Source organism: Melanotaenia boesemani, chromosome 23 (assembly GCF_017639745.1).
Source record: "Melanotaenia boesemani isolate fMelBoe1 chromosome 23, fMelBoe1.pri, whole genome shotgun sequence".
In the NCBI taxonomy this organism is placed as follows: domain Eukaryota; kingdom Metazoa; phylum Chordata; class Actinopteri; order Atheriniformes; family Melanotaeniidae; genus Melanotaenia; species Melanotaenia boesemani.
Genome location: NC_055704.1, coordinates 10,305,428 through 10,328,889, shown reverse-complemented (window position 1 = coordinate 10,328,889; position 23,462 = coordinate 10,305,428). Strand labels below are relative to the sequence as shown.

The following is a 23,462-nucleotide window of genomic DNA, read 5'->3' as shown; positions in this document are numbered from 1 at the left end:
TCCCGGGTGAGACGGGGGACATTGATGCTGACCTCGACTCGGGACGTTGTGAGGCAGTGTTGGGAATACTTCGAAGACCTTCTCAATCCCACCAACACGTCTTCTGATGAGGAAGCAGAGTCTTGGGACCCTGCCATGGGCTCTCCCCATCTCTGGGGCTGAGGTCGTTGAGGTGGTTAAAAAGCTCCTCAGTGGCAAGGCCCCAGGAGTGGATGAGGTCCGCCCAGAGTTCCTTAAGGCTCTGGATGCTGTAGGGCTGTCTTGGCTGACACGTCTCTGCAGCATCGCGTGGACATTGGGGACAGTTCCCCTGTACTGGCCGACTGGGGTGGTGGTCCCCCTCTTCAAAAAGGGGGACCCGAAGATTTGCTCCAACTACAGGGGGATCACACTCCTCAGCATCTCTGGTAAGGTCTATTAAGGGGTGCTGGAGAGGAGGGTCTGTCAGATAGTTGAACCTCGGATTGAGGAGGAGCAGTGTGGTTTTCGTCCCGGTCCTGGAACAGTGGATAAGCTCTACACTCTCCTCAGGCGCTTGGAGGGGGCATGGGAGTTAGCTGAACCAGTCTACATGTGCTTTGTGGACTTGGAGAAGGCATTCCATCGTGTCCCCCGGGGACTCCTGTGGGGGGTACTCGGGGAGTATGGAGTGCCAGACTCCCTTGTACAAGCTGTCCGGTCCCTGTATGACCGGTGTCAGAGCTTGGTCCGCATTACTGGCAGTAAATCAGAATTGTTTCCAGTGAGGGTTGGACTCCGCCAAGGCTGCCCTTTGTCACCAAATCTGTTCATAACTTTTATGGACAGAATTTCTAGGCACAGCCGAGGTGTTGAGGGGATCCGGTTTGGTGGCCTCAGGATTGGATCTCTGCTCTTTGCGGATGATGTGGTTCTTTTGGCTTCATCGGGCCGTGATCTTCAGCTCTCACTGGAAAGATTCGCAGCCGAGTGTGAAGCGGCTGGAATGAGAATCAGCACCTCAAAATCAGCCGGAAAAGGGTGGAGTGCCTTCTCCGGGTCGGCAATGAGGTCTTTATTTTTATTTTTTTTATTTTTTTATTGGGTCCTGAAGAAATGTCCAGTCATCTTGTCTGCACTACTGTTATATGTACAATAAAATGACAATAAAGCTTGATTTAATTTGATAATTGCAAAGATGTTCAAAAAGATCATAGAGAAGCAATTGTTGCTGTTTCCAAACTAAACGGAGTCCATCATTGTGCATTAATCAAGATCATTCACTGGTGAGAAACATTAAAGGCTAATCCTTTCACAAGTGGACACCCTGATAAATTGAACTTGCCACGTCAACCCAAGGTCAGACTGTGTAATGCCCAGAGAAACTGCAAAAAGCTAAAAGGTTACAGTTTAGACTCTCCAGGCCTCAGTTAGCACGTTAGATGTAAAAGTTCATGATAGTAAAGTTAGAAAAAAGATTGAAAAAATATGATGTTTATTCTTGAGTCAAATGTTATTCTATCGTCCAACATCTAAAATTGGCTGAAACTGGGTCATGCCCCGTACAATGATCTCACACATAACAGCAAATATACAACAGAATGACTGAAAAAGAAAAGAATGGAGAGGTTGCAATGGTCTAGACTGATCAACTAAAATGAATCTTGATACAGTCTAATAGCAGTTGTGTATAAGGTATCAGTGGAGGGGAGCTGAGTGCCAGTAATCCCCTCTGCTGTCTTTTTTTTTATAATCCTCTGGAGAGCTGTCTTCTCCTTGTCTGTTGTGTTACCATATCACACAGTAATACCCTGCTTCCCACCACAGTACCTTTAATTTCCATGGGTTGCAGAAGGAGGAGGGGACTTTTAAACAGATGTCCAGAATCCTCTCAATGGTCTTATTGGTGTTTTTCATGGACAAGCAGACATGTTTCCTATCCACCAGCTGTCTGTAGCGTATCTCATTGTTTCTCTTGATGAATCCCAAGATGTTTGTATCATCTGCAGTTTTGTACTGTATGTGCTTGTGTGACGATGGGCAGTCATAGTTTTGCAGAGTGTGAACAGTCTTGAGCTGAGGCAGCAGCCCTGTGGTTAGTGATCTCCTGTTCCTCACCTGGACCACCTGCAGTCTTCCAGTTAGAAAATCAAAGCTCGAACCACAGATGGGTGAGGGCAAGCTGAGCATGCAAGTACTTGTGTTTGAGTTGTCTAAGTGTTCCAGGGCCGAGTGCAGGGCTAGAACCACATCATCTACTGATCTGTTTTTCCTAGAAGCAAACTGGAGGGGGTCAGTGGTTACAGGAATGATGGAGCTTATGACCTTCAGCACCAGTCTCTCCAGATATTTCAAAGAAAATAAAGTGATAATTATTCAACAAAGTTGTGTGTGACTTCTTATGAACCAGGGCAATTGGAGTGATTGAAAAGCAGAGCTTAAATCAAACAAGGTATTAACTCATTTTAAACCTGAGAAGGAGTGGATGTAATCAGACAGCATATATAACATATTACTATTTCTGTATCATAAATTACAACACAGGTCTTACTTTAATGACTGATTTAGCTCGGTGATCAGTATTAAACTGATCTTACAGCACTGTCTCTTTTGCATGTGTATGTTAATCACTGCAGGATTATGCTGAGCTGTGGGAAAGTTGCAGCGCGCTGCATTTCACACTGAGGTTGTAGAGATCCTGTCGTGCCTGCTGAACATACAGCAACACTTAGGATGACTCGATGCAAGTGAAACTCCAGCTCTCAAGAAGAACAACAGGTTAATATGCTTGGTTTTTATTCTCATTAATTGAATTTATAGGTGGATATAGCAATATTTTATCTGTGTGTAAAGTGGAGATTAAATCACATTAATCTTATTTGTTAGTCTGAGCTTGTATGAATCAAGTTTAGATGTGAAACCTTTTGTGCATGTTAAAGGTCTGCAGCAGGTTTACTACAAGAAAAAAGACTTTTCCCTTATCTCATTTTCCAATATGCACATCTATGTCTCCTCTCCTGGAAATTTATTCTTTCTTTCCAGAGACCTGAGCAGAGAAGTTAATAAGAAAAACAAGGAGTAAAAACTGAGTCATCTTTTTTTTTAGTGGTCATTTTAAACTGAGTAAATTATATATAATGTATGCTAAAAGTGCATTATCCAACAGTTTGGTCACAGCATTATGCTATACTGCTGTCAGATGAGCATTAAATGTGTTTGTAACATTTTTAGTTTAGGATTAATGTTTCATGCCTCCTTGACACGTCGTGGATACCAAAACACATCATCAAGAGAAAGATATGCTGGTGTATTGTCGCTTATTAAAGAGACAAGAGCTAAAATGCAGTGTAACAGAAAGAAGGGGACGAGAGATGCTGCACAGCAATATTAGAAGCTATTGCTATTGCTTATTTTTAACATTAATGCACTTAAACCTTTTAAATGAGCACAATTTGGGATCTTCAAAGTCTGTTGGTGTAGATTCTCAGTCATTTAGGTCATGGTGTTCTTAAGAGCTTGAATTAAATGCAACTGCGCTTCTTAAAAAAGAAGTCCAGTTCCCTTCGATTTAAGCTCTTGGAGTCTTTAGAGTCGCTGTCAGTGAGTAGATGCATGTTTCTGTGCTTGTAGTATTTTGTACAGCTGGACTTTGTGTCTGTGTTGTTGTATTTGCTCAGTGCAGCCAGAGAACAGCTATTTTAAAACAATGTTTAAAGTCTTGGGAGAGAATTCACAAAGCCAAAGATCTGTCAAGTTTCCTGAACTGAGATGAAATGCAAGTTAAACTGAATAAATTTTCTCATATTTGAAACCTTGTTCTCAGGCACTTGGAGCTGTTAAATGAGGAGATTCTCTGTTTTAGCCCTTTTTCCTCGAGGACCTACTTTGGAGGATGAAGAAGTAGAAGAATACACACATCACAATGTAAGCCTTGTGTCCTTTTGTAATATTGTTTAAGCACCAAGAGAGGGCGTTGTTCATTCTGCTTTGCATTTGTGTGGCCTGTCAGCTCTGCTTTATCAGTGAAAGATCAGACGTAAAGGCTTTTGGCATCCTGTTGTGTCAGCACTTCATTGAACAACAGTCCTCTCTCATCTTTATTAAGACATGAGGAAACTTGGATGTGAGGATGGAGGCATCATCTTATCTAAATCCTTGAATTCAATTACGAAAAAAGAGCTGGAAGCTTTTTGACACCTGGCAATGAGCCTGAGTGGCATTTCGCATGCTCTCCAAGCTGAATTTTACATTTCAGTTGAATGAGTGGGTCATTAATTGCTCTTCAGTTACGTCTACATCTCACTTTAGCTGATGGCTGTTGTCTGATTCATCCTCTGCAAATGGAGCAGCTAATTTCTGCCTCTGTCTTTGTGTTGGCTGATGCAGCGCTGTGTTGAGGTGACAGCTGGTAGCGATGCCAACTGGGCACCAGAAACAGGCTAAAGAGGGTCATGTTAACCTCAAGACTGGCATGTTTCCTCCTTATCATCCCTCTACTGTTAAATCTCTTAAAAGTATTCCTCTCCTGTTCCTTTCTGTTAACACTCCTCTTCTTAATGTATCCTACTTTTACTTCTCTCTCCCTCTCTGTATCATCATTCATGCCTGTCTTCCAACCATGAGAGACTCTTAACTCCTCAAGGACATAAGAGATCTTTGTGTTTCCAGACTTCAGTATTTTCATATTTTTCCAAATGTTGGCTCTGTTTAATGGGTTAGAGTCACTGCCTTGGGTCTTTTTTTTCCCCAAGCTTTTCCTCTGAGCATTCTGCTTTTAAAATGTCCCAGTTCTGTCTTCTCCCCATGTGTGTTTCTGCTCACAACAGGGGAAAACCTCAGAGCTTGACTGTGAAAAAGTCAAGCTGAAATTACACTTCAGATTTGCCACTCATCTGTGGCTTTAATGTCTCCTCTTCAGCTCCCACTGAGTGTTTTCAGTGCTAATACCGCCTCTCTTCAGTATTCAGTATTCTGGAGACTCTTTTGCTACTTATACAAATTATTCTTATGTATGTTCTGATATTTCTCTTCCCTATTGTAAAATCCACATAACTGAATGATAAATACTAGAGTTTGTCACATTTTGACATGTAAAAATGTGTTTTATTACATTACAAGTGAAATTTAACATTTTGGGAAACACTAGTAGCTTCCTGAAGTCCCATTTGATTGTTGGATGATGTAAATCAGCAATGTAATGATTTTACATTTTAGTACAAATGAAACAAATATCAAAGAGAAGGGGAAATAATAGTCCTCTCCTTTCTCTCTGATGTACTGATAAGCACTGTTTAGTGTTGGAAAAAAGGACGTTTTTTTGGCAATTAAAAATGTTCTTGCATTTCTGGTGGATTTCCGGTAATTTAGATATATTCACCTAATTATTCTTTTCCTTTCTGGCTGTTACCTTCAGGCATCACCACAGTAAATGATCTGTTTCCATCCAACCCCACCCTCTGCATCGTCTTCTCTTTCACCAACTAACTTCATGTACTCTTTCTTTACACCCATAAATCTTTCTTCTGGTCTTCTTCTATACCAGGGATCCTCAGTCCTGGTCCTCAAGTCCCACTATCCTGCAGATTTCCCTGCTACAGCACATCTTACTGAAATTGAGTCATTAACAGACTTCTGCAGAGCTTGACATCAACCTGTTGGAGATCCATTTAATTTGAATCAGGTATGTTGCAGCAGGAAGACATCTGAACCCTGCAGGGCGTGGGCCTTGAGGACTAGGATTGGAGATGTTGGACATGGGACTGTATATTTTAAGATGAAGAAGTCAGGAAATTCCTGTTTTCAAGAATTCATGTTTCTTGGCCTCCTTGAAAAACATCTTGGTCAAAGAAAGCTGGATGGAGAAAATTGTAAGGATTTAGGAAAAGACAGCCACACAACAATGTATTTAAACAGACTGGTCATTCAATAAAAGGAAGAAAAAGCCATAATAGTGAAAAATGTCACAAGCTGCTCACACTCATCCCCCTGTCCTCGTTTTTATCTACATCCTTGAAAGTATGGCTTAATGAAAATAAATGAGTTTGCCTTTATTTTGTTGGAGGGAAGTATGTGCTTTCCTTTCATAAATGACAGTCCAGCGTTTAATGTGGTAAAATGGACAATAACGAAAGCAGTGAGGCTCTTTAGCTTACGGAAAAACTGACTAGCTCTTATTATTGCCACCACTTAGACACTTTAGGGTCATTTCACTTTGTTAGGAACCTTCTTGAGGAGGAAAAGAAGACCCCAGGACCCCACCAACAACAATGGACACCCAACTCCATTTCAAACCTGTCATCCTTTTAAAATCACTAACAAACGTAACATGAATGTTTTTTGAAAAATGCAGAAAACCCACTTAATCTATGCAAACTCCACACAGTTAAAACCCAGAAACAAGATGCTTAAATTAGTCTTATGTTAATCTGAATTGCCAATTTAGTGGAGAGGATGGATTTGAACTCCGGCTATGTTGAAATATATAAATGATCATTTTAATAATGGTAATTATGATATTATTTAGTATTATAACAAACAGACATCATATTTTTGCTCTATAATAACTATTTCATTTGTTGAAAATAAATCACAATCAAAAATCTAAATGATTTTTATGGTAATGGTAATATTGGCTGACAACTTTCAGATGCAAAATAAGGCACATTCAGTTATCTACAGTATTTCCCAGTTGATGCATGTTGGGTTGAATCAACTTAAACATGTAGTAACATGCTATCCAGCGATTAGTCTCACCAGGAAATGTGTCATAAGTACTTTTTGTCCACATACAGTATTGAAGACAGAGTAGTTTCAAAATCTATGGTTGTTAGCTGTAAGATAGCAACATATCCCTGAGCTGGAAATTGCGACCCATGAATAGTCAAACACGGAGAGCAGATTATCAGCTTTAAAGAAACAACATGAGTCACATACAAGTATTATTTTCAGTTTTTTGATATGTGTACATGATTTAAAAACTATTTAATTTAGATGTTTCTGATTTCAAAAACTTAAACATTTCCCCATATTTAAACTCTGATTTCAGTTGTTGAAATACAATAAGTCATAACATGTAGATTTTAAAGCCTCAGTAACATGTATATTCAATTGCTAACCCTATTTATGGAGGGCTCTGTAGGAAAGTAATGAATCACAAGTTGTGCATGAAGTAAGAATGTGAAAGGGCTGTTGAAAATGTGCAAGATGAGTTTGGAACCAACAAGTTCTCATATGAAAGTCTGTGAATTATCAGATGTTTCAAAGGGGAAATGAAGGTCCTGGAGGCAAAGTCTTGGTCCATGGATTAACACCTTCCACCCTCCTCTCCTTCTAAGCATTTGTGAAGAAATAAACACTAGTGAGATGTAAAAAGTGCAGAAATGAGGTGCAAAGGAATTTAATTAAATCTTTTTTTAGATTTTATAGGATTTGAAGCAAAAAAAATAGTTTTCACTGTGACAGAAGATATGTAAACAACAAAATATCTTATCCCTCGGTGGAACTTTTAAAAATAATAAAGAGATAAAGTGATGCTGAAAATAACACTTGTTTATTGTTATTTCTTTAGTTGGTTGGATGATAGAAAACATTCTCGACCCTTCTCTCTGACTGCTACTCATAAAGTATCCCTCTGAGTGTGAGTGGGTGCAGAGTCCAGCATAAACACACACATATGTGCTGTTATCTGGCTCTGCAGATTACCAGTGCCGTCAGAGTCTCTGTCCTGTAGAGATCATTCACCCCTCGGGGAGTCAATCCTGCACTAACTCAACATTCCCGCACTAATTTCATTTCCTTAAATCTCCCCCCTTCCACCCTGTCTGTCGCCTGCTCTCCATCCTCTCCCTGCTCCCCTCCTCCTGATTGGCAGGTTGCTATCCCTGTGTGCAAAGTGCGCCCAGGCTGGTGGAGGGTAGCAGATAGGGATCAGAACAATTCCTGCTCTTGCTCCTTCATGCCTTTTAAGGTGGGCTTTACCCTGGAGAGCACAAGTACTCGAGTGCAATAAATCTTGAGAACACACCTCAGCATGCAGCAGAATTTGTGCAGTGCAAGTAGGGATGTGAGCGTGTTGAAGGCTTGATTCTGATTGCTGCTGCGACAGGAAGAGGATTTCCCAATAAGAAGGTTGCACACAGAACTAGATAGACAAGCACACACTCCTCCTCCGTTAAAGGGAAGTCTTAAACTTCAAAGAAGCTGACAGAGCTCCCTGACGGGCAGAGGTCCTCTTAGGCTGGCTGCACGGACTTTGATGCACTTTGACCTCAGGCTGTGAGGAGGAAGAAGCATGAGGAAGAACTACAGTGCTATTCCACTCATCTATGTGACAGAGGTAGCTTTTACATCTGTTATGGCTTCTACATCTGTCTGCTTGTTGTTGAGTTGATTGTCTGGTTTGTTGTTGTTATCTCTGCTGGATGAGAGAAAAACTGTAAAAAGTGAAGTGAAATTAGACGTACATTCACGCGTGATCAGCAGAGTATTCTTGAACTTGACATTTGCAGCATGAAAAGCTCTTTATGTGGGATCGAAACTGTTTATCAGCTTTTTACACAGTGTAACTTTGATATTTTTGGACTCGTTTGAATGGCTTGTTCTGATAAAGTGGCACGTTCTGTTGAACTGTATTGCTCATTTCACTCGTATAAGGAAATGTTTGCAACAAGTGGAAATCAAGGAAGCACATTTTTAACATTTAAAAGTTGAGGCAGACAAGTTGCATCATGTTTTTTGTTTTTTTTCTGTCCTGCATGCGTGTCATTGGCCTTTGGAGCTTGAGTGATATTTGAGGAATGCCCCAAGCAAACCACAGATCATGCACACCTTTTCAAATCACAGAGAGCCGGTTCTTATTTTCTCTTTCTTTCTTTCTTGCTCCTCCCTGAAATATCTCTGTTCTGCTTCTTAGTGCCGAAGAAGGATGTCATGTTTGTGTTCCTCCGGTTTTTATCTGAACATCACATTCTCCAGCTTTTCCATCACAAATGTCTGGTTATTGTGACTAAAAGAAAAGCAACCCAGACTAAATACCTAGACAGTCTCTTCGGGCTGCCCTCATTGTGTTTACAGTGTGCTTTTTGTGTGGGCTTGTGCTATGTCCCTTAGTGTGTTTATATATGTTCAGGAGAATAGTGTTATGTAACCCTTGTCCCACAATGAGGCTCTTCCTGTCATGCCAGCAGCCATCATCAGTACACAAACAAGGAAATAGTTGGGGGAAAAGCAGCAGGGAGTCTGATTTTATCACTCCTCACCATGTTTTCATCTTTTTTGAGGTCTCAGCATTGCAAAAAGTTCTGCATTAAGTCCGTCCTCATCAGAGTATTGACAGCTTTTGTACTCTTGATATGTCGTCAAACCTTCTGTGAAGAGTATTTCTGCACAGCTACAGATCTGTTGACATCCTCCAACTGTTAACTGTGGTCACTTCCATCCATTTACCATGGTAACCATTACAGTGTCTCAAACAAGCTCTGTTTTTACCTCCCCTCCTGCTCTCTCTAATGAAACTGTGTATTTTTAACCTGTGACAGTAATTTTATCTCTTAAGATGTGTCAACAATTCAATCTTCTTGTGTTTGTGTGTGTTATTGAAGTTAAGTACATTAATACTCTCAAGGATAGGTAATAAAATGTAGGGACAATTTGCAAGCTTCTGCAGAGTTAGTTGAAAACATTTGATTCTTGCTTAATTTTTGTGCTGCATGTTTAATCCATTTGTGTAAATTGCTCTTTGCTAATTTAAAATGTTCTAAATATTTTTTAATATTGTTGAATGTTTAACTTAGTCCCCTCAAACTTTAATTAATCTGATTATTTGAACCCTCGCCTCAATGATCTTTACAAAAATTAAGTTTGTCCTCTAGGCTTCTGGCATAAATGTCTTGCTGTCTTTCCTTAGAAAAGGTTAGGAATTCAACATATAACCTTTAAAGTTCAGAAAGAAAAAGATTGTGTAATACAAAAAAACCCATTTCTATTAGCATCTAATTGCTGTGCTTAATGAATTATGTTTTTATTATCTCAGATAAACTTTATCTTAATTGAAATAGCAGGGTTAGGTCACACCTCCTAACGAAGGCTAAGTCAGCATCCGTCTTGCATCCTGTCTCTTCTCTTAACTCTGTCCTCTTGTGTTTCTTTGCTGAATCAGCCATGCACATCTAAAAAGGCAAGTGTGTTGATATCAACTTACTGGTGTGTGACGTGGTGCTCAGAAAGGCAGATGTCACATGATGCCCCAGGCTAGGAAAAATAAAAGTGAAGTGTGGTTTCTAAGCCCCAGCACACTGGAATGTACATGATAAACGTCAGTGTGGCATCAAATCAAGCAAGAAACACAGAGTTTTAAGGTCAGAAACATATGTAGTGTTGCTTTAGTACTTATCTTAAACCATTTGGGATACCACTTGCCATAAAAGGTTCATAAAAGAGGAATACTGTTGAGGAGGTGATGATGAAGTTGTTCTGGATGTTGTTTTAGGAAGACATTTGCGAAATCTGAGATGTTTGTTGTGTAAATATGCATGAGTTGACCTTGACATAGAAGGAACAACTATAAAGAGGCAAAGAAAGTTCAGCATAAGCAAAAACAGGAACCAAAAATAGAATGAAGAACAAGTCAACAAACTTTTTCACACCTCAAGGTGGAAATTTTACCAAGAATATAGATGCAAATTGTTATTATGGGTAGATGGTATTTGAGGTGGTTTATAGCTCTAACTTGACCTCCTAGATATCAGTAACAGTAACACATTTAACAAATATGCTAATTAATCTGGCAAATTTAAGGCTAATCCCTGTGGTGCATGATGATCTAATATAGATTCGAAATTTTAGGATGCATTTATACACTTGCACTGTTTCAGCTTTTGTGATAGGACGGCTCATTTGACATAGTCTGAACCCTCATTCACCTGCCTTTTAAATTGCTAAAAAGAATTGCATTTTCACTCTGATGTAGGCCAAACAAACAAACTCTGGTCCGCTTGACAAAAGGGGGTCTTGGGTCATTTGCAGATGAACCCTGGAACAGTTTGCTTATGTTGCAAACATAAACAGGCTTCTTGTGGAAACCGTATTCGGTTTGAACTTCAAAGTAAAAATGAAAACCCCAAGAATCTGGTGTTGCTCTATTTTTTTACTTGAACAAGCCAGCTCAAGAGAAAGGATTTTCATTTTTTGACCTGGTGAATTGATGAGCTGGGTTTTCTTTTTCACTAGAGACAATACCACACCAGACAGGTAGTTACTGTGACTGACTGACATTGTCCAGGTGGTTGGGTTCATTTGAAAGTGCAGTGTGGAAGCAAACCAAACCAAAAGAAGGTGCAACATTTCTTGGCTTCCTCCTTTCAATCCACCTAAGTCCCCTTTACTATCCTGGTATTAATGCCCCTTAAAATAAAGGTTAGATTTGGAGATTTGAAGTAGTGCTTGTTGGCTTCGATTTTGCAAAATGTTCCTGCCCTTTTCCACCATTCATTTAAGATTTGATTTCTAAAAACGGCAAAACTAATATATATATAAAAGCTAAAAAGTCAGTGCAAGACAAGAAACTTTCCTCTGCATTAAGTTTAAACAGACCTCTTTTAATGAGTGAGTGCTCATTTTTTCCCGTGATATTTTTGTCTTTTGTGACAAAAAGAGAAGCTGAGAAACCACAGCCCTTCAGAAAAGCTCTGATTGGTTACATCCACATGTGAATTCTACAGTCATTTAGCAGACGCTTTTCTCCGAAGCGAATCACATCTGAGAATAGTCACCGCCTACTGTTTCTCATTAGCTCTGCCAGTATTTTTGTTTCAGTTCATGGTCTTGGGAGAGGAACATTTAAACCTGAGTAAGCATTTAATTTGTTGACACATTGATAAGTCATCAGCATTATTAGCTAATCTCCAAGAAATGAAACTTCTCTTGGCAGAATTTCTCAGAGTTTTTACGTCACATGGAAACCAGATGAAGCCCTTAAAGTGAACAAGTTAACTGAATTAATTTAGCTGTATTTTTTTAACAGTCATCTAAATAGTTTAGAAGATTTTGCATTTACATAAAATCTCAGACAAAATGAGTTTAATTGAAAAGCTCATGTTAATGAAAACAAGGTCAATATGAGCACCAATAATGAGATAGCCTACTGCTTAACAAAAATATCTCTAATGTTCAGCATTAAATGAGATGATTCATGGTTGGTCCCTGAATGATTATGTTCCTCCTCACGCTGTTTTTAGTCCAGTTATTGCTCAGATTTTCATGCCAGAGTGATTATTTTCTATTTTTGCTTCCACATTTTTAATAGATTGCATTCAGCTTGTCTGCCACTTTGGGAATAAAAATGTAAACAGACTCTCTTATCAGTTATTCTATCAAATGTTGTCAATGTTGTCTGGTAATTATGTTTTTTTGCTTTTTTGCATAAGTTTCTTATTGAACTGGCTGCTCCAGAAACTACGTGCTGTGAAGACCAGCAAGCAGCTGCCTGCAACCCGCCTCTAGTTCAGGGGCTGAAATAATTAAGAAAAAAAAAAAATGTGTAGCTTCAAGGTTCAGTGAGTGAGTTAAATATCAGAAATGGTACGAGTAAAGATGTGAATCAAAGCTTGTGCATATTGTTCTGTGGGTTATACTTTTAACAGCAGCTTTTATCAGCCATAGCTTTGTTTAACTATATCTTGTGCTAAATCAGCCATGAATGCTGCTGCAAAGCACTACCGACAGTCTCAGAGAGTAAAGAGCAGAAATTTATATCTACATATACAAAACATAAAAGGAACCAGTACTGAATATTTGCAGTAAAAGTTTTTTTGGACACACATTTTTTCAAGCATTAAAAATAAACTCATGATGATGTCAACTAGTAACATGGAGTCTTACCTGCCAGTGTTGCCAACTTGGCAATTTACTGCCTTGCAGGAGTAAAGTCTATCCTTACAGCAGTAAATTTCTGCCGCTTTTGTGCTGCTTCATCAAAGGAAGTAGTTTATGTGAACTGCTTGTGCATACACAATGTTATCCTTGAGGAACAGAAGGTTTGAGTGACAGTGTTGCTTCTAATTTCTGTCTGGTGTATCATTGCACATACAGTATAAATAAAGCCAAAACTAATTCCCATAAGTAGTTCTTCATTAAAAGACTTGTTTTACTGTCTGATGAAAGATACCTAAAAGTATAACAAAGAGAGCAGCTGAATTAGGAATTTGATTGCCGGTATACTGATATAAAGGATATATAACCATCAGGAGCAAAACAAAGAAGCAAACTGGCACAAAACAGAATGCAGACACAATGTCCGATAGTACACTGAGGGGTCATAGAGCTTCTTTACAGAAATCAGTTGCTGCTGATGCTAAGAAGGATAAGAAAAAATAGTAAAGATGAAGAATGATAGAGGAACACAAGACAAGCAGGCAGACAATTCACAGAATTAAAGATTTTATTTTAACAAAACCGAAGATGCTGCTGAAATACAAAGAAACTTAAAGCAACACTACTGAACTTTAGCTAATTTTCCCTCTAATGAAGACTAATTAAGCATCTGTCTTGAATCCTGTCTCTTCGCTGAGGTCTCTCCAGCCAGTAAAAGTTAGTCCAATGTTGACTATTGTCTCTGCTTTGTCACTTTAGCCTTGTTTCCACCAGCAGGTCTGGGTCAGTACAGGACAGTTTGGTGTGATTTGAATTGCCAAATCCTGATCTCTGCTGTGTTTCTACAGCCAATCGTGCCATTTGTTTCAAGTTCCAACTCTTTTGAGTTGGATTGGTAAGACCCCAAAAAAGGAGGACAGTTTGAGTAGGATATTATGATACCCTTTCCAGTTTTTGCTTGTGGAAATGCAAAATAAATGTATGTACAATGTGTACAAATGTACAAGTACAATGATGTGTGTACGTATGTGTGGATTTACTTTGGTTTTAGAATCATGAATAGAACTTCATAGAAAAATATGGCTTTTTTTCCACATGTGTGGAAATGATGCAAGATGTGGAAGGATTTATTCATAACTGACCTATTCTGTTAAACCAGAAAGTATGAGGGCAGCTTGTGTGTGTATGTGAGTGTGTTTCTAAGCAGATAGTGTATGTTCTCATCTTCATTAACATATAACCTTGTCTCAGCCTGTAGCCTCAAGCCACCTGCTCTGAACAGAGTTTGTGATGCAAACAGAGGCAGCTAGTCCTCTAGTTTCTCATTTATTTCCCCAGCTTTACTTAATTTCACATTTTAATCCAAGTTTCGAGGATTTTTGTGTTGCATCAACTTATTACTTATAATGTTCTCGGCTGTGTTAGTTTGTCTGTCTGTCTGTTAGCAACATAATACGAAAAGTTATGGATGGATTTTCATTAAAATTTTAGTAAAAGGAACAAGTTATTAGATTTTGGGAGATATCTGAATCACTGTCTGGATCCAGGAATTTTTTAAAGGATTCTTCAGTATGGGGAGATAGGTATAATTTTGCCATTAGACCTTCTAACTCAAAAATAATGCCCACAATATTAATAAAAACAAGACAATGGCTCGACAGAGGTCTGCACTCTCTGAGTGCTTCTAGTTCTGATGTGTTAGATTTGTCCACTGTGTTGTAATTAGACTTTATGCCATTAAAAGAAAGATAGCTGATTGTCTTAGCCACTGACAAGGAGGAAAGAGAAAGAAGAAAATCTAAGTGTTAAGCTAAAAAAGGAGTTCACAGCTGCTAAGCTAGATTTAGCTAATTAGCTAGCTAGCGTGTCGCTTACTGGCTAAATTTGAATGTGTAAACGGCACATGAAGCAGAATATTCCTTAACAAACAAAATTTAAACTCACATAAAACTAATCTGCCCACTGCCTGTATTTTTCAGTTTTATATAAGTTTGGGTATTTTTGGGCTAGCTTTTGTATACTGGCTGCAAAGACACCAGCAAACACCTTGCTAGCATCTAGACACCTGAAAACGTGCATTTTCTCCTGATCATTATACAATCTTGTGACAATTCAACAGCATACCAGTTTGAACACTGAAAACTTAATTTTATAGTCTGTCTCCTGTCTTAATGTCAAAAATAAAATTAATGAGGAAAGAGGTAGACATTTTTATGGATAACTTTTGTCTTGATCATCAAAAGGGTCAATTAAAAATGACTGTTCCTCTTATTAATTATACCATAGGCTTTTCACCATTAGTCTTCCAATGTCAAGTGAGTGTTAACATTTTATCTGTTGGGTTATTTGACATTTAAATGATGATGGCAGTCTGTTGAACTGTATCCTTTTATTTCTCTCTGGCCTCTCACTTTAATTTCACACCTCTGTATTTCAGTTTCTTCGTCCTTTCTCACTACACCTACACATCACAGTGGTTGTCATTTACACTTTAAATTAAATAAATTCTCCAGAGAGACCTGAAACCTCTCAGAGTGAAAACAAAGGGGCTGAAATGTCACAGTTGACTATGCAGGGTGGGCAGTGATGTGGGTGTACAGTGGGATGGCGCATGAAAGTGCGCCTGGTATCCCACCGAACCTTTCAAACATGACCCCTCAGATATTTATTTCACACAACCTTTACTGCTTGTGATCACTCAGAGTGAAACCTTTCTCCCTCCTATAAAAGCATTCACACATTCTTATTGTGTCTGCAGAGTTTGCATTATATATATTAGAAGCTCTGAGAAAAGAGAAACTAAAACAGATAAAAAGATGACGTCTCATATTTTATATTAGGACAAATTTTTTCTGTATGACGTTTTTTTTTATTAACTATGTGACATTGATTGTGTATCAGATATTGAGAGAGAGACATTTTACTATTTTATGAAAAATACCAGTTATCTTGAACTTGGTGATGCACCATAATGGACCAAATACAATATTTTCATGTTCTGACTGGCAGGCAGACCAGTCCAGGACCTGGATTCTTCTACCACAAAGCCACATAGATGTAGTAGATCCACCATTAGGTTTAGGATTGGGATCATAATAATTGGGATTGGGATCTAAAATTGTTCTAAAATCTCTTAGCACTAATGAAGCCTTTCTAAATGTGCAAGTTGTTACTTTAGTTCCATTAAGGCAATTTGCCCCCATACTATCAGAGATGCTTTTGAGCTGAATGCTGATAAATTGGATGATCCATCCAATCTTTAGTCTTAAAGATATGGCAAATATGATTTTTATAAAGATTTTCTCATTTCAATTTTTCTTTCAACATACCAGCTTTCTGCTTTGTCCTAGTCCATTTTAAATGAGATCTGGCCCAAAGGGGATGGCAGTGTGTTTTTTTTCTGGATTGTGTTCACATATGGCCTCTTCTTTGCATGAAAGAGCTTTAACCTACATTTTGATGGCATGCTGAACTGTTTTCACTAAGACTGATTGCTGGAAGTGTTTCTTAGCTCATGCAATTATTTCCATGACAGAATCCTGCTTGTTTTTTAATGCAGCAGTGCTTGAGGGCCAAGAGATCACATTATTCAGGGCTGGTATTCAGTTGTGTGCCTTGCTAACAGAGATGATGATTGTATGTACTGTGGGTGATGGAAGATTCAGTCTTTTCTTATCAAATTTACATTAAGGAAGATTATTTTAAAGTTGCTCTACAAGTTGTGTTCACAGTTTATAACAGACTGCTGAACTTCTGTCTGTCTTTACTTCTGAGAGACTCTGACTCTCTAAGGTGCTCTTTTTTATACCCAGTCATGTTACTGACCTGTTGCCTATTAACCTGATTAGTTTAAAGCTTCTCCAGCTGTTTCTTTTTCATACCACTTTGAGATGTGTTGTTGGAATCAATTTCAAAATGAGCAAATATTTTCCATGACATGGTAAAATGGTAAAAGTTCTTTTTTTAATTAAATGTTTGGTTTTGACATTTATAAATCCTCATTTTCTGTTTGCATTTACACTTTGCACAAGCTTATAGGGATTGTTTCATATTTGGTCTAACTCACTAAATACTGAGATTAAGCCAAAGATTTTGGATTGTTTAAAGTTAATTTAAAGTTTACAGGAGAATGAAAAATTGGGGGAAAAAAAGATCCATCAAGGTTCACAACAACAATTTTATGTTGTGCTGTCATGATCATAACATTTTAGTTTAGTTATTAATCACAATAATTTAAACTAATGATTAATTTGTCTTTTATTTTTTTATTTTATACTTCCATCATTGTATACTGCAACAACTTAAATTGAAGTAAGATGAAACATCTTTTTAATCAGAGTCATATATAGTTGTTTTTTTTCTGGTAAGATATTTCTTTTCACTAAGTAGTTTTTATGTTAGAGTACTTCACTTATTTTTTACCGTTTTGGTCCTGAAGATATTATTTCTTGATACTAAGATTTAATTACCTGTTATGACTTAGTCTATGTTTGAAACTAGAATATCAATAATTACCAGTAATTTTTGCATACATACCTTTTATATACAGTCTGTGATACAGACTCAATTTATGTACTTTTTTGTGTTTTTTAAATCCAACTTTTTGAAATGTAGGGCTACAATAGACTGGTGATCTGTCCAGGGACCTGTTCCTACCTCTTGTCTGCTAATTGCTGGGATAGGCTCCATCTTCACCGCGACCCTGACTAGGAATAAGTGGTATTAAAAAATGAATGAATGCATGAGTATGATAGGGGTAGAAACCAGTCTGAAAGCAGAGATAAATAAGGATCTCTCTCTCTTTTTTTTTTTTTTTTTTTTTATTTTTTAATAAAAAAAATAAACAAGTTAAGATTATCTAAAGTAAAGACAATCAACTGTATGATGTATATGAACTGTATAACTGTATAAATACTATTGTAGAAATTAATGTTTTACCCATAACAGTAACTAACAACATTTTGAATTTGTTAGTGCAACTTTGACGATGACTACTGGTGTAAAATGTCTTGAAGGAACTGTAACCCTACATGGTAATGAACGGCATTTGCCAAGGACAGAAGCAGCCGGCAGCTGGTTGGGGTTGAATGCAGGTTGATTATGAAGCAGCAGGTACCCACAGAATGAAAGAAGACCTATTCTACTTTACAAAAGAGGACTAATGGTATTTGGGAATAATATGTGTGGCACAGCAGCTACTGCGGCTTGTTTACAACCTCCATGTTATTCATTTCCAGGACTTTTTTTTTCCAGTCAACAGCTCAGCTTTATTCTCTGTTTGTTATTTCTCAGTTTATATTCCAATTTCAAAGAAGCTTCCACTGCTTTGTAAGTGTCTCCCATTTACCAAAGAGATAAAAAAAATCCTGTTCTAAGTAGTATACCATAAACTTTAGAAGGAATTACTTATTTTAACACCAGAAAATAAGGAATTGTAATGGCAGTAATAAAAGGCTGTTCTTCTTCTTTTATTTATTTTTTGTTGACTACAAGGAGTCAAATTTAAGTTTAACATGTGGAGATTTTTAACTATCTCCACCCAGAAAGGTTCAGTTTGTTTGACAGCTTGTCAGGATAACTCAAAGGGTTATGGAGAGATTTGCATGCAGTGGTTAAATTTATTCATTGATTCAGATTTTTAGATTATGTCGAATGTAAACAATCTCTTTGTTGCCCTATATTTCACAAACAAAAATATAGAGGACCTAACCTCTGTGTTTGTGTACTCATTAGTAGTGGAATCCAACCTACTGTTATAATTATGTTGACATCATCTCATGTTTTCCCTTTATTTGTTTGAGTACAGTTTCTCACACATGTTTTTCCAGTTGGCTTGAATGTAAAATCCTTTCAATTTCACCCTCAGGCTACCAAACACCCCCTTCACTGTTCGGCCTCCGTAGGAGACCATCTGCTTCTTAAGTTGCAAATTTATGCACCACTATATTCTTGTCCTTAACAACAGCATCCCAACCACTTATACAACTACTGTATACGGTAACACTACATTAGAGTGTGTGAAGCTGTGGCTGTGTGAATAACCTCGACAGAACTGTATCGCTCTGTCGCAGAGCTTCAACCCCAGTCAGCTAAGATTTATATCTAGAGCCTCTTAAAACCTCTCAACCCTTTTTTACCTCAGCATGCCCATTCAAGTGATCCATTGCTTTAGTTCCTCCTGCCTGCGTGGAACAAAAGACACAGCTGGATAGCAGGGAACCTTAGCCCACCCTTAAGAAAAGCTATTATAGTTGCTGAAAAGAGCAAAGCGTTTAAGGAGGAGGAGGAAGGGAGCTTCTGGTTACTCTGAAAGTTGCTTCAGATGGCAGAAGTTTCAGGGGCTGTGGAGCTGCTTTCTTTATTCAAAATGGTTGTTAGATTATTATGATCTTGAGATTTGAGGAGCTCAGTAATAATTGCACTTTAAAACAGTTGTGAAACTAAAAAAGGAAGGCAACCAGTTGCAAAGCTTTTATTAGTAAACTTGGCCAGGTTGTGTGAACCTAAATTAAGTGGATAGATCAAAGCTGAACAGACTTAGAATAGCTATTCAGGTCAACTCATATTTTTGAGCTGAAACAACTCATGAGTATAAGTTGAAAATGCCTATGAAAAAATTTAGTTTGAAGTTTTAACTCTAATTTACCCACCAAATACATCTTTTTGTTGGGTTTGTTAAAAATGCAGCTGGCTGCTTTACTTTTTAAGGTTTTCTCAACTACGTTATTGTATTATTCATATTTTATATTCTGTTTTTTTCTTATTTTACTATGTTTAATTTAATTTGAATTTTTTTTTACTTATTTTTATTTAATTTCAGCACCTCATTTTAATTTCACTTGCACTCTTATTTATCTATTTTATATCTCCTCTTCTCTCACTGTACATCATTGTTTTCAAGCAGCACTGCAATATAACAATTTCCCTGTGGGATTAATAAAGTATTTCTGATTCTGATTCTTGTTCATTCTTAAGTTGAGAAGTCTGTATTCAATCCATCCAATTTCTAAGACTTCAAATACCCCTTAAAAATCATTTTATTTATTAAAAGCAACTGAACATTTCTATTCAACATTTTACATGCTGAAGTTACAAGAATGTCTAATATATGCCCATAACATGAATGTCAAATTATGTATATATATATATATATATATATATATATATATATATATATATATATATATAAAGAGAATGTACTTATTTACATAAACAAATAAACAATGCACCCTAATACAAACACTCGAAAAAGCTCTATTATATCATGTGTTTGAACCTTTATTTTGTACTAGCTATTAACATATATTGATAGTATTTTATGGTGGGATGACACTACTTTTACCACACATCGTTCCCTTAGTGGAATCTGTGGAGGCACAAATCATTTTCTAATTTCATTTCATTGCACAGCTGATTTGTAAACTTGACATTTTGAGTTAGTTCAGCTTTTTTTTTTTGTTTGCTTTTTTTTTTTTTTTTTACTATATTCTAACCTAACTTAGGAATCTTAAAATTATACATTTATAGTTTGGGGTTTTGCTGCAGCTCTGATTCTGTTTTCCTGGCACCATGTTTCAATCTGGCCCAAAGTCCCTCAGATCCCATTTTCCTACTTCCTTCACATCTTCAATAACTCACTGTTTCCTTACTGCCCCACATATCCCACCATTTGACAGGTTCCATCATAAAGAGATGATCAATGTTATTGCTGTACTTGCTAGTTTTCATGTTGAGGCTGATCAATGGGTGCTTAGGAAGGATGTAGTGATAGATATACAAATAGCTGCTGACCCACAGACTCTCCAGTCTACATTTCAAACAGGCTTGACATGACAACTGACCCTGAAGTGTTTGATAATCCCATGTCAGATTGATTATTTCTGCTGGGTGACACATGCGGACACCCAGACTAAGTCCAGCAGTAGCCTCCAACACAGCCTCTGTCTCCTTTCTGTGTTCCAGCCTGTTTGTGTGAAAGTAAGGATCATTACCTGTCCACTACTGAGCCTAATGAGTCTTATCAGTGAGACCAGAATTGTTAATATATTTGTCTTTTCTGGCATTAAGATCCAGGGTTGCTTACACAAATGTAAGTTTTCACTGAGAAATGAAGTGACAGAGGTGAGCTATGTATATCAGATTGCAGCAAAATTATAAAAGAATGGAAATAAGGGAAGATTGTGAGAGAGATTAAAGCGATAGACAGGAAGGGAAACTCGCATAAGAGAGGTAGACGTGTCATGAAAGAAAATGAAGTCGCTGGCACTGACTTATGATAAAGAGAGTGGGAGGTTGGCAGCTTTAATAAAACGATAGTGTGGTTTGAGGACAGACTCCACACAAGCATGGGGAGATGAAGAGGGAGTGCAATGAAAGAAGGGATGTTATTTTGGGAATGGGATTTCTGAGACATCCTTAAATACAACATCCTTCCTATGAGGGCTACAATCCAGCAGGCTTTCAATGTATTCCTGCTTGAATACACTTTCAGGTGTGTTGGAGCAAGGATACATGGAAAACCTATTGGATAGGACCAAATTAAGTAGCCCTGCATCTGTGCCTGCCTGTGACAGCAAGATATTAGATGGGAGTTATATCTGTAATTTATTCAATATCTTAATTAATTTAATAAATCATTTTCCTGGAGCGCTGAAAGATATATGCTATCATTACTTGCCCAAACACTTACACATGGATGACGTGTCTTTGCAGTGGAGAAAATTGAGTTCAAGATAGATCAAATATGTTCTTCTCTTGGTTTAATTGAATCTTTATTACATGACTTCTTTTGTCAGTCGGTTAAAGTGTTTGTCTCTGGAAGTATTATAAGGAACAAAGCACAGCGATGTGTCTGCCCTGGACAGTTTCCCTTCCTGTCTGAATCAAAGACAGCAATAATATAGCTGGAGTGGGACAGCAGTGTTTCAGGGAGTTCTAGGAAATGAAAATAGAACTGACTAAGCCCTCATTGGCTGACTTTACTGGCAAAGAGGTGATGAACCAGTTAGGTATACAGAAAAGAAATGACACACAGGTGAGCATTTGAGGTAGATGTAACAGTACAAGCGAAACAAGCCCAGGACTAAGCTGAATGGAAGTGTGAGATTAAAAACAAATGCATTAAACTGTATATGCCAAATCAGATAACACCTGTATAAACTGTGAAAACAATGCGGGTATCATGGAGGTATTTCTTTCTTCTGAGTGATACCACCTGCTGCAGTGAAGATCTCCTGGGCGAGAAGTAGCTAAACCAGATGTGCAACATGCCTTGAAAGAATATTTTATGTTTGCTTCTTCAGTCTTTGAAATTTTGTAGATCCAAGATCACATTTTTATTAGCTGCCATCCAATTTTGACAGCTCTGATTGGTCAAACCCTCTGCAGGGAATTAAAAACAGGGTTTAGCTGCTAACTAATCTGTGATTATAGTGTGTTAATCTGAGCTTTTTAAAGGTCAGAACAAATAAAATCAAACTTTATTTGTAAAGCACTTTTGACAGAAAATATGCAGCTCAAATTGCTTTTAATTGTAAAAAAAAACAAAGTTATGAACAACAAAGAATAGGCAGCTAGGATGAAAAATAATTTTATAGGTAATTTCAGGGACTTAGCTTGTCTGTACTTGAGTGAAGACAATTGATGCTCAGTTGTAGAGAGGTTGTTAGTGTGCTATAGGGAAAAAGTTTGACCTGGTCTAAGGCAATTCAAGCAATTTGGTGATTGCTGTGGAAAGCTTCAACTCCAGCGATTCTGTGCAGGATGAAGCTCGTATAGAAGGTGGATGGATCAGTAATGAGTTGAAAAATTGTAAAATTAAGCTGAGGGGAACTAAAGAAAAACAAAACAACAGGGGATTTTGTACAATGTTTAATATAATATAGTTAAAGTGTTTGGTGACTTTTATTTTATTTTAATGTTTGAAGTGACTTTTATTAATCATAGATATTAGTCAGTAAATTAAACGATATGTTTAGCAAGAAACCAATCTAAGTTAGCGTGAAAAGCCAAAATTCCTCATGTTATACATTAGAACAACGTCTGACCTTTGGTAGATATGCAAGAACAGTCACTTTTGTCCCTGTCCTATTCCATGAGCTGAGTCTTCATTAAAACCTACTATTTTCAGGCTTTTTCTCATAATGAAGCGATTCTTGGGGATCTGTAGGGCAGGTAGCAGGCAGGAAAATGGCAATCATCAGCTGAGGGCTCAAACTTTTTCAGCCTCAACAGCCCACAAATCAAACATGGCGGCAGACAGACAGTCTGTGTAACTGCTCTGTTGCTAATTAGTTTTCTAAATGCATCTGTTTACATAGCTGGCACATCTTCAACAAGATCCTTGGCAATAAATCTGTGATCTGCTGTTTCAAAGCAACGCTTCGAGGAGGCTGTGGCGTGGCTGATAGTGGTCGTCTTTGATCTGGAAAATCAGTAGTTGTATCCCAATTGTGTCTGTGTGCCAGCGTCCTTGGGCAAGACACTGAACCACTCTTCATCAGAGTGTGTGACTATGGAGTAAAGGTGCTGAATACACATATTTACAAGGAATAAAATGTAACTGAATTGGTATCTGTGTGAATGTGTGTATGAGAACCAATGTAAGGCTAAAAAGGCAACGCATACCTGTAGACCAT

At 37.8% G+C, this 23,462-nt stretch overlaps 1 protein-coding gene across 1 annotated transcript in view; it reads left to right on the top strand.

Annotated features, from left to right (window-relative positions):
- Positions 1–7,948: 7,948 nt before the first annotated feature.
- The window catches only part of tmcc3 (transmembrane and coiled-coil domain family 3), a 47,172-nt gene continuing 31,658 nt past the window's right edge, over positions 7,949–23,462 (top strand). Inside the window, exon 1 of the mRNA XM_041977246.1 lies at positions 7,949–8,293. Within this exon, the coding sequence (XP_041833180.1) occupies positions 8,249–8,293 (45 nt within the window). The 5' untranslated portion in view covers positions 7,949–8,248. The remainder of the gene's footprint in view (positions 8,294–23,462) is intronic.